Source organism: Podarcis pityusensis (genome assembly GCF_964106645.2).
Source record: "Podarcis pityusensis genome assembly, chromosome: 1".
Lineage (NCBI taxonomy): Eukaryota > Metazoa > Chordata > Lepidosauria > Squamata > Lacertidae > Podarcis > Podarcis pityusensis.
This window is the reverse complement of record NC_138028.1, coordinates 120,334,987-120,350,635: the sequence shown is the minus strand read 5'-3', so window position 1 is coordinate 120,350,635 and position 15,649 is coordinate 120,334,987. Positions and strand designations below refer to the sequence as shown.

Below are 15,649 nucleotides of genomic sequence, written 5' to 3'. Positions count from 1 at the left end.
CATTATCATGACACAATAATCTCACATTCTTTCTGTTGCTCGTAGCTCGAAGCCTGGTCGCGGGTTCTTCATATTGTAATATTTCTTCAAATAATCCGAAAAGGGATTCCATTCTCCCCCCACACAAACACCTCCCAAAAAACCCAGCCATCATTAAATTATCTTATTTTAGCTTTGCTGATTCAACATAGCCCTTTACTTTCCTTATCCGTTCTTATTTAGTGGGAACTTCTTCATCTTTCCATTTCCGAGCATAAGGTATCCTAGCTGCTATCGCGTCCAATATTTGACAAAGCAGATTCAGTAACCTTCCACTCCCGATGTCAACGGTTCTTTGAGGGGATGGGTTCTGCATACCTTTTGCCAAGGCTGCTGCTAAACTCCGCTTCCTGTTGCACAGGTGGCCTCCCATATTGTATAAACGGAAACTATTGTAAAACAGAACATCCTTCCATAGTCCTTCTACAAACAAACGCAGGCCTCGTGTGCCTTCATCTGTTTTATCCCGTGTATTTTTAAACAAGGTAGGAAAGCAGACAGAGCTCTATTCAGGAAGCGGCGTTTCCATCAACGCCACAAAAATGTGAATCACGTTTGCTGATTGAAAACTCTTGCCAGATTATGCAGATGCATAACGTTTAGGATGCTATGGTGCTTTAAATCATGCTGAACATCTCACGTTGGTCAACGTGTTTTGGGGATATTTATTGTTTCCATTTGTACAGAGGTCACCAGGCAATCTCCCACCCAGGGGTCACCAGGTCCAGGCCTACTTAATTTCAGAAACTAAACCAGAGGGTTTCAACCTTTTCGAGTCCACGGCTCCCTTGACCAACAGCATTCTTTGTGTGGCTCCCCTTGAGTCAGTTCATGAGGAAGGATTCCACCATTGTGTCTGTTGCTGTTCACACTGAGGAGGAGGAATAAATAAAAAATTGTCCAGTAGCACCTTAGAGACCAATTTAAGGTCCTACTGGACAAATTTTTATTTATTTTGACTGCGTCAGACCAACACGGTTACCTACCTGAATTGAGGAGGTGGGAGAGCCAGTCCATGGTATCAGTGCCTCCGGTCCTTGAGCCCCTGCGTAATTCAAATATATAACCTATTCGAAATTAGGAGCACAAGGTGAAGACAGTGCCAGATTATCAAATAAGCAGAGTAGGCACTAGCCTATGGGTCCTATGACAGCCGATCAAAATAATATTGATTTGACCTTGAAATTGGTGTATTAAAATTCTTTTTTTTTTTTTTTTTTTAAACAAACACCCACATATTAGGAGATAATTTGCTGGGGGAGGGGGCTCCACGGGGTTTAATCTGGCACTGAGCGAGGAAAGCAAATGTGTGCCATTTTCTATGTTTCGATTTCTGGGAATGGAGTTGAGGGATGACCTAACCTGGGGAGAAAACAGCAAAGACCTGATAAAGAGAGCACAGCAGAGGTTATATTTTCTGAGAATCCTCCAGAAAAATAATCTCTCAAAGGACCTGTTGATGGCATTTTACCATTGTACTGTTGAGAGTGTATTAACTTATGGTCTGTGTGTGTGGTTTGGGAGCTGCATGGTCAGGGGAAAAACAATGTTGTCGAGGGTTGTAAAGACTGCGGAGAGAATAAGTGGGTGCACTCTTCCCACCTTGGATCAAATCTATGCTGCCAGGTGCCATAAGAAAGCTGCAGAGATAGCGCAGGTTAGTGCACACCCCGGAAATGATCTCTTTCAGCTTCTGCCTTCTGGAAGAAGGTACAGGGTTATAAAGACTAGGACTAGCCGCCTGAGAAACAGTTTCTATTCAAATGCGATTTTGGTTTTAAATGCAGTGTAAGGTAGTCTCTATGGGAGTATATTGTATTTAATTATGGGGTATCAGAGTTTTTAGGGGGCTAACTAGGCTGGGATAGCAGGCTTGTTGGTTTCTGAATGTCTGATGTAGATTTTCAATTCCGTTGTTCTGTATGGGACAATGACAATAAAGATTATCGTATCATATTTCTGATGTGGCACCTGAGGCAGCCATCTTTGTCAACCTGTTCTCTGTCCCCTTCTTCCCTGAAATAGGTCCAGTCTGTTCTGAGGAGACACTGGAAGCAACACAGGATCCAGCTTGGGCACAGCTTTTCTCACTCAGATGCCCTTCGCTCAGCTTCCTACACAGCCTCCTCGATCGTCGATGGTCAAAGCTTCAGCTACAATCGTGAGTGCTTCCTACACAACCCGCCTTCCTACACAGCCTCCACGATGGTCGATAGTCAAAGCTACAATAGCGAGTGCAACTGGGAACATACGAACGGGAAAAGCATTTACGACACGGAAAACGTTGTTTTTAAAGCCGAAAAGCTGTACGGCTGATTAGCAAGGACTTTTTATTCCCACCCTCACGATATTTTGAGTGGATGACTCCAGGAGCCAACAAGACAGTCCCACCCACCCACCCACACTTTTTTGGTCAGTCTTTGAACTTGGTTACTCTTGAAGGATGTGACGGATTTTAATTTCTTTCTCACATGTGCTCATGCCTTGGCATATCTCAGCATGTGAGTGCTTGCTCTTTGTTTGTACACTGGAGCTGGTCTTGCCCACCAACTGAAGTTTCATGCTCTGACCTCTGGATGCCCAACCTTCGGAGAAATACTGGCTGAAGTTTTCATGGGGATCAATCAAGCTCTAGAGCTACATATGTGTTTTGTACATATAGATATGTGTCGGGATAGATAGATGTTGCCTCTTCAGCTTCTACCGTGTAGACAAAGTGGGCAATTCTTTTGTATGACGGGAATCAAGGGAAGTTTCGGTTTATTTTCAGCGGTTTTGTATCATGACTGGGGGTTGTCCAAAGGTCATTTTGTATGCTCAGAAGAACTTGTAAATGCTGTATTTATCATGTCGTTTCGTCTTAAGTGCAGCCAACAGAGCAACCTAATTAAGTATTGGAAAGGATGCGATGATTGTAAAGTATTCTACGTGTTGTCTGTGCAACATTTAACTTTGACAAAGATAGGTATAAATCTGCAGTATAGACAATGGCTCTGATTTGATTGGCGTTAATCAGTGACTAACCTGCTCCATTGGCTTCAGTGGGACATGCTACCCTTACTTGAGATTGAGGCCCATGGAATTAGATGTGCACAGCTCCTGGGTATATATGAACAGGATTGGGCCATTAGTCACAACTTGCTTTCTCTGACCCAATGATTTATCTTGTATTGATCACTATTTTAAATGGAGGGAGTCGCAAAGGCATGAGGAATCTTTGGGCCTGAATGGTATGCTATGTTTCTTCATCTTTTCATTCAGCTCCTCTAAGGAATTTCTCCATGGAGCTTCCCTTTCCTTTTTGCAGAAGGATCTGTTTTTGAATGTGCACAAAGTGAAGCGAATGCTTGGACCGTAGTTCCATGTGCTCCTTGGTGCACATTGTTGAATGGCATACATGAAGTTTGCACTAGAGACAGTAGCAGGTTTGTATTTCGCAAGAAGAAGAAAATCAGGCACTTAAAACTCACATCCTCTGATGCACAATGCAATGCAACGCAACACAATACAACGGATCGTTTCCAGCTTGTTTGCCTCCTGGGTCCTAGATGTTTCAGTCAGAGGAGATTTGGATGTACTGCAGCTGCTCACTCTTCTTGTGGTACAGAAACCCGGCTGACTATATACTGATGGGAAAGGCAGTGATTGGAGAATGAGTTGGCCATAGCTAAGTTGGCTCTTCAGAACGCGATAGTGGAGATGGGTACAGGAGCCCTGACCCATTCATGAGTTGACTCAGGTATCATCTTTTCTAAGGCTTATGGACCCAGGAGTCTGCACTGGCAGTAGCGCTGGCAGTAATTTGGTATAGAAGGCAAAGGAAAGATATTAGGGCTGGGCAATATCTGTTTTTCAACATCATGGTATATTGCCAGCCAAACGTCATGATAGACCAATCTATCGCAATGTTTGAAATAAGGATGGAACTACCCGTATTTTTCACTCTATAAGATGCACTTTTCCCCCTCCAAAAATTAAGGGGAAATGTGTGTGCATCTTATGGAGCGAATGCAGACTCCTTGGCTGCATTGGCTGGTGCAGACTCCTTGGCTGGTGCACACCGACCCCTCTCACTCTCCAGGCTTCAGGGATAGCTGCCTGAAGCCTTCGGAGCGCAGCGCGAGTTCCCGCTGTGCTCCGCAGGCTTCAGGTTCCTTTCACTGAAGGAGGCTGCGGAGGCTTCAGGTTCCTTTCGCTGAAGCCGGGAGAGCAAGACTCTCCTGGCTTCAGCAGAGAGGAAGAGCTGCGCAGCACCCCTTCAGCCAAGCGGGAGGAGAAATGGAAGGGGCTCCGTTTCTCCTGCCGCTTCGCTGAAGGGGCGCTGAGCAGAGAGGGGGATATATATTTTTTTCTTGTTCTCTCCCTCTAAAACAAGGTGCATCCTATGGTCGGGTGCGTCCTATAGAGCGAAAAATACGGTATCTAGAGGTGAACCATAGGGCTAGCCAGTACAGTGGTGCCTCGCAAGACGAAATTAATTCGTTCCGCAAGTTTTGTCGTCTTGCGATTTTTTCGTCTTGCGAAGCACGGTGTCGGGAAAGTTTTGGAAAAGCTTCAAAAATCACCAAAGTCTTTAAAAACCTCAAAAAAAGGCTACCACACCACATTCTATGAGTTGCTCCTCGAAGTCAAGTCGCAACTGGATTAACGGTGTTAAGAAAAAGGAAACAAACTTGCAAGACGTTTCCGTCTTGCGAAGCAAGCCCATAGGGAAAATCGTCTTGTGAAGCAGCTCAAAAAACAAAAAACCCTTTCGTCTAGCGAGTTTTTTGTCTTGTGAGGCATTCGTCTTGCGAGGTACCACTGTATTTGGTTTTCAGCTTCGTGATACATCACCCGCTAAACATTGTGATAAACTGATCTGTCGCAATGTCTGAAATGAAGATGGAGCTGTTTTTAAACTTGCCGATGTATCACCCGCGAAACGTCGTGATGTACTGATATATCACGATGTCAAGGTATACAGTTGACCAGCCTCGCGGTTCTCCCCACACTGTGATTGTTTGCAGAGCGTGTACGCATCATGATTTGCAATGTATTGCCAGGTCAAAAACTGTGATATGGACTTTGAACTGGACTTCAAATCGCTATATTGCCCAGCCCTAATAGGGACGAGCAGGGAGAGTTTTCTAGAAAAAGAGGTGCTGGAAAGCCTCCCTTGTCCTCTTATAATGGCAATGGCACCCACCTGAGAGGTGCCGGAATCGAGTTCCGGTGAGTTCCAGCTGGAAAAAAAGACCTGGGGATGAGGAACCCATGGCCCCTCAGATGTTGCTGGACTGCAACTCCTCTCATTCCATGCATACCCCCTAAAGTACTTAAATCCAGCAGAAGTCAGTGGGATGCAATGTAGCTTAACTGCATGCAGGAAAACCTTCTGGAAGACTTAGCCTCTTGAGGACTGCATGTAAGTGCGATATTCTTGTTTCTCATGCCTTTCCCAAACTTTATTCTGCTGTCTCCACTTACACTGAGAAGGGCTTTACTCTGTGGATAATACCACTGATGCATTTTTATTTTTTTTAATGATGAGGTATTTTTATTTTAAATCATGTATATTGACTAGCAGGAAAAAGCTATGAGAGCACATGGACGCAGGTGAAATAAATTCCCCAAAAGACTTAGGAACAAAGAAAATGGGCATGCGGGGTGGGGGGGGCAGTTTCATTAAAATAAATAAATAATATGTGGCTTATTTAATGTGGAGAAAAAATGAGAACTGTCTAGTCACTGCTACTGGTGATGGAACAGTCTCATACCAATGTGGTTCTGACTTCTTATGAAAGGACTGGCAAGGAGGGAAATGAAGCCCCTTCGTCTTTCTCAGAACAACATCTGCCTATAAATGCCACGGTGCAATGTGAAGTGTTCAATTTCCTCCTTTTTTTTCAAGGCTGCACATTAATTGTCATTTAACAGGCTTCAGTAGGCAGCTAATTTTGTGAGCCGTTACAATGCTTTTGAGGCTTGAAAAAGCTTTGAATGGTTGTCGTCACGATTGTATAATCATATTCAGATGCTTTAGGGAAAGCTTGGCAAATTCTTGTTATTTAGGATGGCATTTGATGGAGTAATGAAATGTATTGAAGCGGCCGTGTGGTGTTACAAAATTAAAGTCGTTGGGTTCTTGGAGCCATTCCTGTCATTTGAAAAAGCATGGATTTATTCAAGGTTGTGTGTTGCCTGTGATTCCATGGCAGTAAAGTCTACAGCAGCCTTTCTCAACCTGTGGGTCCCCAGATGTTGTTGAACTACAACTCCCATCACCCCTAGCTAGCAAGGCCAGAGCTCAGGGATGCTGGGAGTTGTAGTCCAACAACATCTGGGGAGCCACAGGTTGTGAACCTCTGGTCTACAGGATTCATGTTCCTAAGAATATCTTCTTCTTTTTAGAGTTATAAAAAAAATGGTTGAAAATGCGTGGTCCGATCTCAGAATCCAGGGGTCGGAGGGAAATCTTCCACAGAAAGATCCTTCCGGTCCCTTTGGGTACCTCCTCCTCTCCTTGACTAAATTATGCAAATATATTCTGTTTTATATAGGTCACAGCATTCAGATTTTGGGTGTAAAGGAATTTTTAAATCTAATTAGCTGACAGTGCTGTACTTACAGTGTGTCATCTGGAAACACATCTGGGCCTAAAGTTGCACAATAAACATGTTTTAATTCTATTAGGCACATCTTTCTTGGAGAGATGACACACAGATTTGCCCTACCCACGGTGTCACTGAAGGACAGATGTTTATTTTACAATTTTCTTTTCTGTGAAGCTTGCTCATGGGTGTGGTACCTCAGGGTCCATCCCTTCCTTTTCAAATGCCATACAAGGAGAGCTTTGAAATGTCGTTTTGTCTGTCGATTTTAATCTAGCAGGCTGCTGCGTTGGCCCAAATCTGAGGAAAAGCCCGAATCTTTTCATTGCATCCAAGGCCAAGCTGTTGGTCTGGGGACATGCTGTGATTTTCTTTTGTAAGCAGGGCGAGAAGGCTCTGGATATTCAGTGTGGAATCGGGAATATTTCTTCCAAAGAAGACAATGGAAAGCCCCGGAAACACAGAACTTTGTATTGTGGCCATGCTTGCCATGATACACCTCAATAACAGCCATTCCTTTCTTTATTTCTAAGTAACTCCACCTCTGCTCCCATCCCCCCTAAAAAAGAATTCTAAATTTCTTTGAGACCCACATATCATTTCCTTACACTGGCCTGGATGTTAGGTCATTATAACTTGAGTGCTACGACGCTATCAGCTGAGGCCTTTTTCAAACCTGCGTGGACATTACGTGATCCAGCCATCACTTGTGGATTCTCAGGTGACTACAGTCATACCTTGGAAGTCAAATAGAATCTGTTCCGGAAGTCCGTTCGACTTCCAAAACATTCAGAAACCAAAGCATGGCTTCTGGTTGGCTGAAGGAAGCTCCTGCAGCCAATCAGAAGCCGCGGAAGCCCCGTCGGACGTTCGGGTTCCAAAAGAACGTTCGCAAACCAGACAATCACTTCCAAGTTTGCAGTATTCAGGAGCCAAAACGTACGAGTTCCAGGATGTTTGGGATCCAAGGTATGACTGTATATGAGCTCTCTGTATGGAAATATATTGCAACTGAGTAGATTTTGGGTAATAAGAAAGTTCTCTCTGTGGTGATTAATCAGTGATAGTTCATTGAGACATGCAGATTGTCGTTTGATGTTCCAGCCAAGGGACAACCATGCCTGTATGAGCCATCCCTTAGTGGCTTGAACCCCGGGTTATTCCTCACCTGCAGGTCATTCTTGCAAGGATGGTGTATCCTCTTATAAATGTGGTTAGTAAACTAGCATCTTGGAATAATGGCACTTTTTGAAGGTGGTTCAACATTCTTTGACAGTCATCATTTTAGTAACCTAAGAAGTCAAGAAAGGGATTTTTTTTTAATTTTAAAGTATTTCGCCTGACATCTGGTATCTAATAACAACGAATGTCTAAATTTTAGTGTTACTAGATATTTCTTCAAATGAATGAATCTCCGTTTTATTTTTTTCCTTCTGCTGCTGACGCGTTCAGTTAATAAAATGTCAGAAACTACTATTTGCGTGTGATCCTTAAAAGATTCTTAGTTGCTCTCCTTCAACACCAAGGTTAACACACACTTCAATCTCTCCCTGCCCTTCAGGGACTTTCATTACATTTCTGGGCTCTTGGAGTTTGCACATTTTTTCCAATGCATGGTCAATCAGCAACATCCAAGACTGACTCATGTTAATAGATAATTTACAAGGGCAGGGTTAGCCCCAGATTTAGGATGGAGGACCTGCATCAGTGCCTCTGAAGCAGGGAGAAACCATGGACCAGAAACTCAAAAAGGTTGCTTTTTGTTACCTTTCGCACTCTGTCAGTGACTTCCTCCGCGGCCACTGGGGTTAGGTGTGCTCTGTTCCCTCCTCTGTCGGTCCATCTGCCTGCTTGCCTGCCTTCCTCCCTCCACTCGCGGCTTTCCCTTCTGACTCCTTCCTCCCTCCCTTCCTTTTTCCTCCTTCTGCAACTCTTGCCCAATATCTCCACCTTCCTTCCCTCTAAGAAGAAGAGTTTGGATTTGATATCCCGCTTTATCACTACCCCGAAGGAATCTCAAAGCGGCTAACATTCTCCTTTCCCTTCCTCCCCCACAACAAACACTCTGTGAGGGGAGTGAGGCTGAGAGATTTCAGAGAAGTGTGACTAGCCCAAGGTCACCCAGCAGCTGCATGTGGAGAAACGGAGACGCGAACCTGGTTCACCAGATTACGAGTCTACTGCTCTTAACCACTACACCACACTGGCTCTCTAAGACCCACTGGGTGCTTCGCTCACATTTCTAATAGTGCTGCCGGCCAACTGGGGATGGGAGCTGGCAGGGTTACTGCAACGGCCCACACCAGGGACCAGATTCCTCCACCCAGGGGGATAGGAAGTGTGATGCAGGAGGGGCAGTCCACCCCAGGTATCACCCTGGGGGGTGACAAAATGGTGGGCGGCACTCACCACAGGGCCTGCAGCACGCCCGAGTCATGCGTTTCGGCACCCGCAGGCTCCACACTGTCCGCCTGCTGCCTCCCCCCAGCTGTGGGGCAGCTGAGGCACCGAGGCGTGCCCCGTCCCTGTGGGCACCGTGCGCCCCATCCCTTCCCTCTCTAAGGGCACTGCGCCTGTCCCGTCCCATTCCTATGGGCACCAAGTGCCCCATTCCGTTCCTATGGGCAGTTCACTCTGCCTCTATGGGCAGTTCACCCCAGGTGCCTGAGAGGCTATCTCCACCAATGCCTCCATCGAGATTCCCAGAAAAGCCTGCATGCCTCACCCAGTAATAATAATAATAATGATAATAATAATAATAATAATAATAATAATAATAATAATAATAATAATAATTTATTATTTATACCCCACCCATCTGGCTGGGCTTCCCCAACCACTCTGGGCGGCTTCCAAAAAAATATTAAAACACTGTAATACATCAAACATTAAAAGCTTCCCTAAACAGGGCTGCCTTCAGATGTCTTCTAAAAGTCTGGTAGTTGTTGCTCTCTTTGACATCTGATGGGATGGCGTTCCACAGGGCGGGTGCCACTACCGAGAAGGCCCTCTGCCTGGTTCCCTGTAACTTGGCTTCTCACAGCGAGGGAACCGCCAGAAGACCCTCGGAGCTGGACTTCAGTGTCCGGGTAGAACGATGGGGGTGGAGACGCTCCTTCAGATTTAATGGACTGAGGCCATTTAGGGCTTTAAAGGTCAGCACCTACAACCCACTTTTTTGCACTGTTCCACCCTATCCTCCAATTCCCTCTGCCGCCTCATCCCTCCCTCCATGGCATCCCATCTCTGTGTCATGAAATGAGCATGGAGCCCAAAGGCTGCAGAAAGTCCCCAGATTTATACCCTTGCGCTCATTCATCTAGACGCCCGGATAATTTCTGCCCGGCCATTTCTTTGAGAAATTAAACAGTGCTGCTTCATCGTTCCATATCTTGGATACTTCACGGCCCATCCTGAAGAGTCCTCCTGCCTTCTCCTCCTTTGGCAAAGTGCACCAACGTTATCCGGGGATAGAATAACTCATTGAAGAACATCACAGGATAGGACCACTCATAGCGGCCAACTCCCTGGGGCCCACAAAATTCCCCATGAAGGGGCCGGGCACCACAAATTTTGGTGCCAGGGCCAGTCACGCCGCATGGCACCCACAACCCTGGGCACCCACAGTTATGGGGCCGACTCTGGGGTTGCGACCGACTCTGGGGTTGCGGTGCTCATCTCGCTTTAGTGGCCGAGGGAGCCGATGTACAGCTTCCGGGTCATGTGGCCAGCATGACTAAGCCGCTTCTGGAGAACCAGAGCAGCACACGGAAACACCGTTTACCTTCCCACCGGAGCGGTACCTATTTATCTACTTGCACTGGCGTGCTTTCAAACTGCTAGGTTGGCAGGAGCAGGGACCCCGTTGCGGGGATTCGAACTGCCAACCTTCTGATCGGCAAGTCCTAGGCTCTGTGGTTTAACCCACAGCGCCACCCGCGTTCATTAATTAATTGTCTGCAAATTACTTTAGGGTGTTCTAATAAATGTAGGTGTGATTGTTCAATTTTTAGCCCTTAAGAAGCGGAAAATAGAAAATAAGCAAAGCCTGCAATGCAGAGAAATTTAAAATGCTTTGTTGTGTCTTCATAAAAGCCTGGTTTATTTACAGATGCTCCAGATAAGAGATTTATAGGGTTGCGTCCTACAAGAACAGGCAGTGTCCGCTCCAAAATAACATCACTCCCAGATGTGAAAGTTAACAGGCTCTGAGGATATAAAGCCAAAAAATCTGCTTCTCATGAGTTTTTTTCCCCTCCCTCAGCTGCTAAAGCTGCCACAATAAAACAAGCTTCTACAACCCCTAGGGTTGCCATACTTCAAAAAGTAAAATCCAGGACACCCTGAAAGTTGTTCAGTTTGGGGGGAGGGGATCCAAAAGTTATTGAGCATTTTTTAGACACACACAAAAAATGTGATTGACTTGGCTAAGATCCAGGACTAAGTGCCGCCTTTCAGAATTTCCCCCCAGATGTCAGTTCTGCCTTTGAAATCCCTGTAATGTCCAGGAAAATCCAAACATACGGTAGCCCGAACCACCCCCTACTCCTCCCTGGTTACTAGAAAACCACATGAGTTCGATATGGCAGCCAGCCTCAAAAAAGGGAGCAATATGGATTGCTTTTGCCTGTTAGTTACTATTGATACATTTGCATTGTCAAACCTTACCTTCTCTGGTGACCTGGGCTCAAGCTTTTCTTGACAGTTAAAATAAGGAAAATCTGATGGAGACTTGTTCCATTCCCTTACTGAAGTCACTTTCTGATAAACAGCCAAGCAACAATAATAATACAACAACAAAAAATCAAACTCGAATACATAAGAGAGCTTGGATAACCCAGTCTTTTTGGCAGGTCACAGGGATGTGCTGTTTTGGCATGAGGAAATTATTTGTTGTTTCCTTCAAAACAACAGTCCAGATAAAAACTGGTGAACGTTACAGTTCTGCTTTACAATTTCTGCAAAGAGAAAATGTTAGTCGATTCAATGCCTTGTCTCTCATACAACAAATGAATGTTGAGAAAGTAAGTTGAACAAGCTAACATCCTCAAATATTCAGTTTTTCATTCTTTTTATTGGAAACGGAAACAAATTAATTTTTCTCCTTTCTTTCATCATTTTTTTCCATGTGTAGTAATACAGAAAGTTTTATCCCAAAAATTCCAGCAGCGGGCGGGGGGGGGGGGAGGGGATACAATATATCCTGGAGGGGATAATAAATAAGAACACACAGGAGAAAAAATATATTGCAAATGTGGTAATAACTATTACATATATTTATTAATAAATATGAATAAAAAAAGACTTGAAAATCTCTCACAAAACAATTATTACTTTCGTATGGACACTGAGACATCATTCAATTCCAGTAATTGTATGAAAGGCGTCTCCTCCCTTCCATTAAGGGCTTACTGTTTATTTCCATGGAAGTGATTTTAAAATGTGAAACTTTATACACTCAGGGAATTTCCTTTTTGTGGTGGTTGTGCATGTGTTTTCCTAAGAGTTGTGAAACTGCACATGCTCAGAATACTTACTTTCTGGTCCACAGAAGCTTATTCCATAATAAATGTGTTAGTCTTTAACATCCAAAAAACCTTATTTTATTTTATTTATTTCCCTTTTGGAGAACTACACCAGAACCCTCACCCATCTTAATTTGGCCTCAGCCACAGTGCAAGGTAAGATGGGAATTAAACTTTTCCCCTGCCATAGTGCCCCATCAGTTGCACATACTCAAAGCAGTCTCCAACTAATCCAGGGGTCAGCAAACTTTTTCAGCAGGGGGCCGGTCCACTGTTCCTCAGACCTTGTGGGGGGGGGCGGACTATATTTTGGGGGGGAGACACGAATTCCTATGCCCCACAAATAACCCAGAGATGCATTTTAAATAAAAGGACACATTCTACTCAAGTAAAAACACACTGATTACCAGACAGTTCATGGGTGGGATTTAGAAGGCAATTGGGCCGGATCCAGCCTCCGGGTCTTAGTTTGCCTACCCATGAACTACCGTATTTTTTGCTCTATAAGACGCACTTTTCCCCTCCTAAAAAGGAAGGGGAAATGTGTGTGCGTCTTATGGGGCGAATGCAGGCTGTGCAGCTTTCGTTGAAGCCAGGAGAGCAAGAGGGATCGGTGAGCACTGATCCCTCTTGCTCTCCTGGCTTCGCTTCACTGGAGAGGCGCCTGCACAGCTTTCCCTCTCTGCGCAACGCCCCTTCAGCGAAGCGGGAGGGGGAATGGAAGGGGCTCCGTTTCTCCTGCCCCTCTGCTGAAGATGCGCTGAACAGAGAGAGAAAGCTGTTCAGCGCCCCTTCAGCAAAGCGGGAGGAGCCCCTTCCGTTTCTCCTCCCGCTTTGCTGGAAAGGCGCTGAGCAGAGAGGGAGAGAATATTTTTTTTCTTGTTCTCCTCCTCTAAAACTAGGTGCGTCTTATGGTCGGGTGTGTCCTATAGAGCGAAGAATATGGTGATGCATCCTTATCAGTGCAATAATTTCCACTTCTGCATTGGGATTTTCCTCCCCCTGCATGTGCCCTGAGCCCACCCTAAATCTCCAGGGAACATATTTAGGGGCAGGAGAAGTCCCAGTGTGCAAGAGAGACATGTTACTCAGTGCTACTTTGGATGCAACCCACAGTTGATCTTTTCCCTGTGAAGAAAATGGACATCTTTTCTTCTGAGGCAAATGCAGGCTCGTTGGGGGAAGGATCCAGAACAGGACCACAGAATGGACACACACACAAAATGTCCTCACCCAGACACTATCTTTTAAGTCTGCTCGCCTTTTTACCGGTGGGCGGCGTTGCAGCCAGGCAGCTAGGCCTCAATAGTTTTCCACATGGGTAGGCAAACTAAGACCCGGGGGCTGGATCTGGCCCAATTGCCTTCTCAATCTGGCCCACGGACAGTCCAGGAATCAGTCATGTAATGAGTAGAATGCGTCCTTTTATTTAAAATGCACCTCTGGGTTATTTGTGGGGCCTGACTGGTGTTTTTACATGAGTAGAATGTGTGCTTTTATTTAAAATGCATCTCTGGGTTATTTGTGGGGCATAGGAATTAATTCACACACACACCCCAAAAAAATAGTCCACCCCCCCTCAAGGTCTGAGGGAGAGTGGATCAGCCCCCTGCTGAAAAAGTTTGCTGACCCCTGGTTTTCCAGCTTAGGGGGGAGGTATGCTATTTCCTCCTACATCATAGCCAGCCGCGTCATCTGTGTTGGGCAACAGCTCCAGCCAATCAGCCAGCAAGGTGGGAGTGGCCGTGAGTAATTTAATCATCGCAGAGCTGGCCAGCTCCCTCTTCCTTGCCTCTCCATCAGATCACCCTACACACCTACCCTCTTTTCATGCTTTGCTCTGATACGACCTTGCTGTGGCAATTGTCGGTCGCCATGTTGTTGGAACCGGGTAGGAATTTTTTCCTCTTGGCAAATTGGCATCAGCCATTTGGTTTTCACCTACCTAGCAACAATCATCACAACTTTTGTGAGGTTAGGTATTGGGTAAGCCTTTGTTTGGTTGGAGAGGAGGTTGTTGCCTTCGCCTGCCCCTCCTCAGTATGGGTATCCCGTTAAAGGGATTTGGGGTGTGAATATTGTCCGAAGTCTGTGCGTGGGCTAGGGCCATGTCACAGCCCCTATTGGGACCCCACGGGGTGCCACTATCTGATGTGAGTTACAGGGCACCCCCTATGGGTGGTTTACGCTTCCGTGGACTCCCTGCAGATGGGCAGGAGTCTGGATATAGCCTGGCTTCACCCCAATGCCTAAGCCAAACTGCTCACATCTGTAACCAATAAAGTTGTGGCCTATTTGAACCCATAAACCAAAATACTCCGTGTCAGTGTGATTTATTGTTTTCCTGGGAACTTTGTGGCTCAGGTGCCTTGGCATGCAAATGCAGCTGTGGGTAAATGGGTTGTACACACAGAATCACAAATGCTGTGCAGGACAGAAATGGTATACAGTCGTACCTCAGGTTACAGACGCTTCAGGTTACAGACGTTTCAGGTTACAAACTCCGCTAACCCAGAAATAGTACCTCAGGTTAAGAACTTTGCTTCAGGATGAGAACAGAAATTGTGCAGCGGCAGCGGGAGGCCCCATTAGCTAAAGTGGTGCTTCAGGTTAAGAACAGTTTCAGGTTAAGAACGGACCTCCGGAACGAATTGAGTTCTTAACCCGAGGTACCACTGTAATATATCTGAACCTTAATCTAAAGAAGCACAGAACAGTTCCTGTTTCATTTTTTTATTCCTTTAGGCACCTGGCTTTGTGCACAGAAACAACTTTGCAGCAGTCAAGAGCAGAGCAGGGTGTCACTCTCACAAGATTTGAACTGGGCCGAATGCAGGATTTGTAAAGAAGGCTAAATCCCACATGAATCATTAATACTTCTCCATGAATCCACTGTCGAAACCTGACAGAGACCTTGAAAAACAACAAAGTAGTTATTTTGTGCCTTTTCTAACTTGAGTTGCGTCGCCCTGAGGCAGCGCTGCCTTTGCCTCTTTGTTATTGATGTTGCGGATGTGCTCTTCCTGTCAGTGTGCAGAATGTTACCATCTGCAGTGTGAGGTGGTGAGAATATGTCCCTAGGCAGTTAAAAATGCCTTAAGCCAGCCTTCCCCAACTTGGTGCCCTCCAGATAATAATGATTTAATAATAATTTTATTATTTATACCCCGCCCATCTGGCCGGGTCACCCCAGCCACTCTGGGCGGCTTCCAGCACATACAAAAACTTAACATCAAATATTAATAACTTCCCAATACAGGGCTGCCTTCAGGTGTCTTCTAAAAGTTGTGTAGTTCTTTATCTCTCTGACGTCTGATGGGAGGGCGTTCCGCTGCCGAGAAGGCCCTCTACCTGATTCCCTGTAACTTCGCTTCTCAGAGTGAGGTAACCTGCAGAAGACCCTCGGAGGTGGACAACATTCTGAGCGATGGAGGTGGAGACAGTCCTTCAGTTATACTGGAGGAGATACTTTGGACGACAACTTCCTAGCTG

General features: G+C 45.6%; 1 protein-coding gene across 4 annotated transcripts in view; it reads left to right on the top strand.

Annotated features, from left to right (window-relative positions):
* The window catches only part of CALCRL (calcitonin receptor like receptor), a 91,766-nt gene extending 83,661 nt beyond the window's left edge, over positions 1-8,105 (top strand). For 3 of the 4 annotated variants that reach the window (XM_080971491.1, XM_080971492.1, XM_080971493.1), the window contains one exon: positions 2,065-8,105. In XM_080971491.1, the coding sequence (XP_080827617.1) occupies positions 2,065-2,355 (291 nt within the window). In that variant the 3' untranslated portion in view covers positions 2,356-8,105. The remainder of the gene's footprint in view (positions 1-2,064) is intronic. The other variant, XR_013976971.1, reaches the window with a different exon arrangement.
* Positions 8,106-15,649: the final 7,544 nt, after the last annotated feature.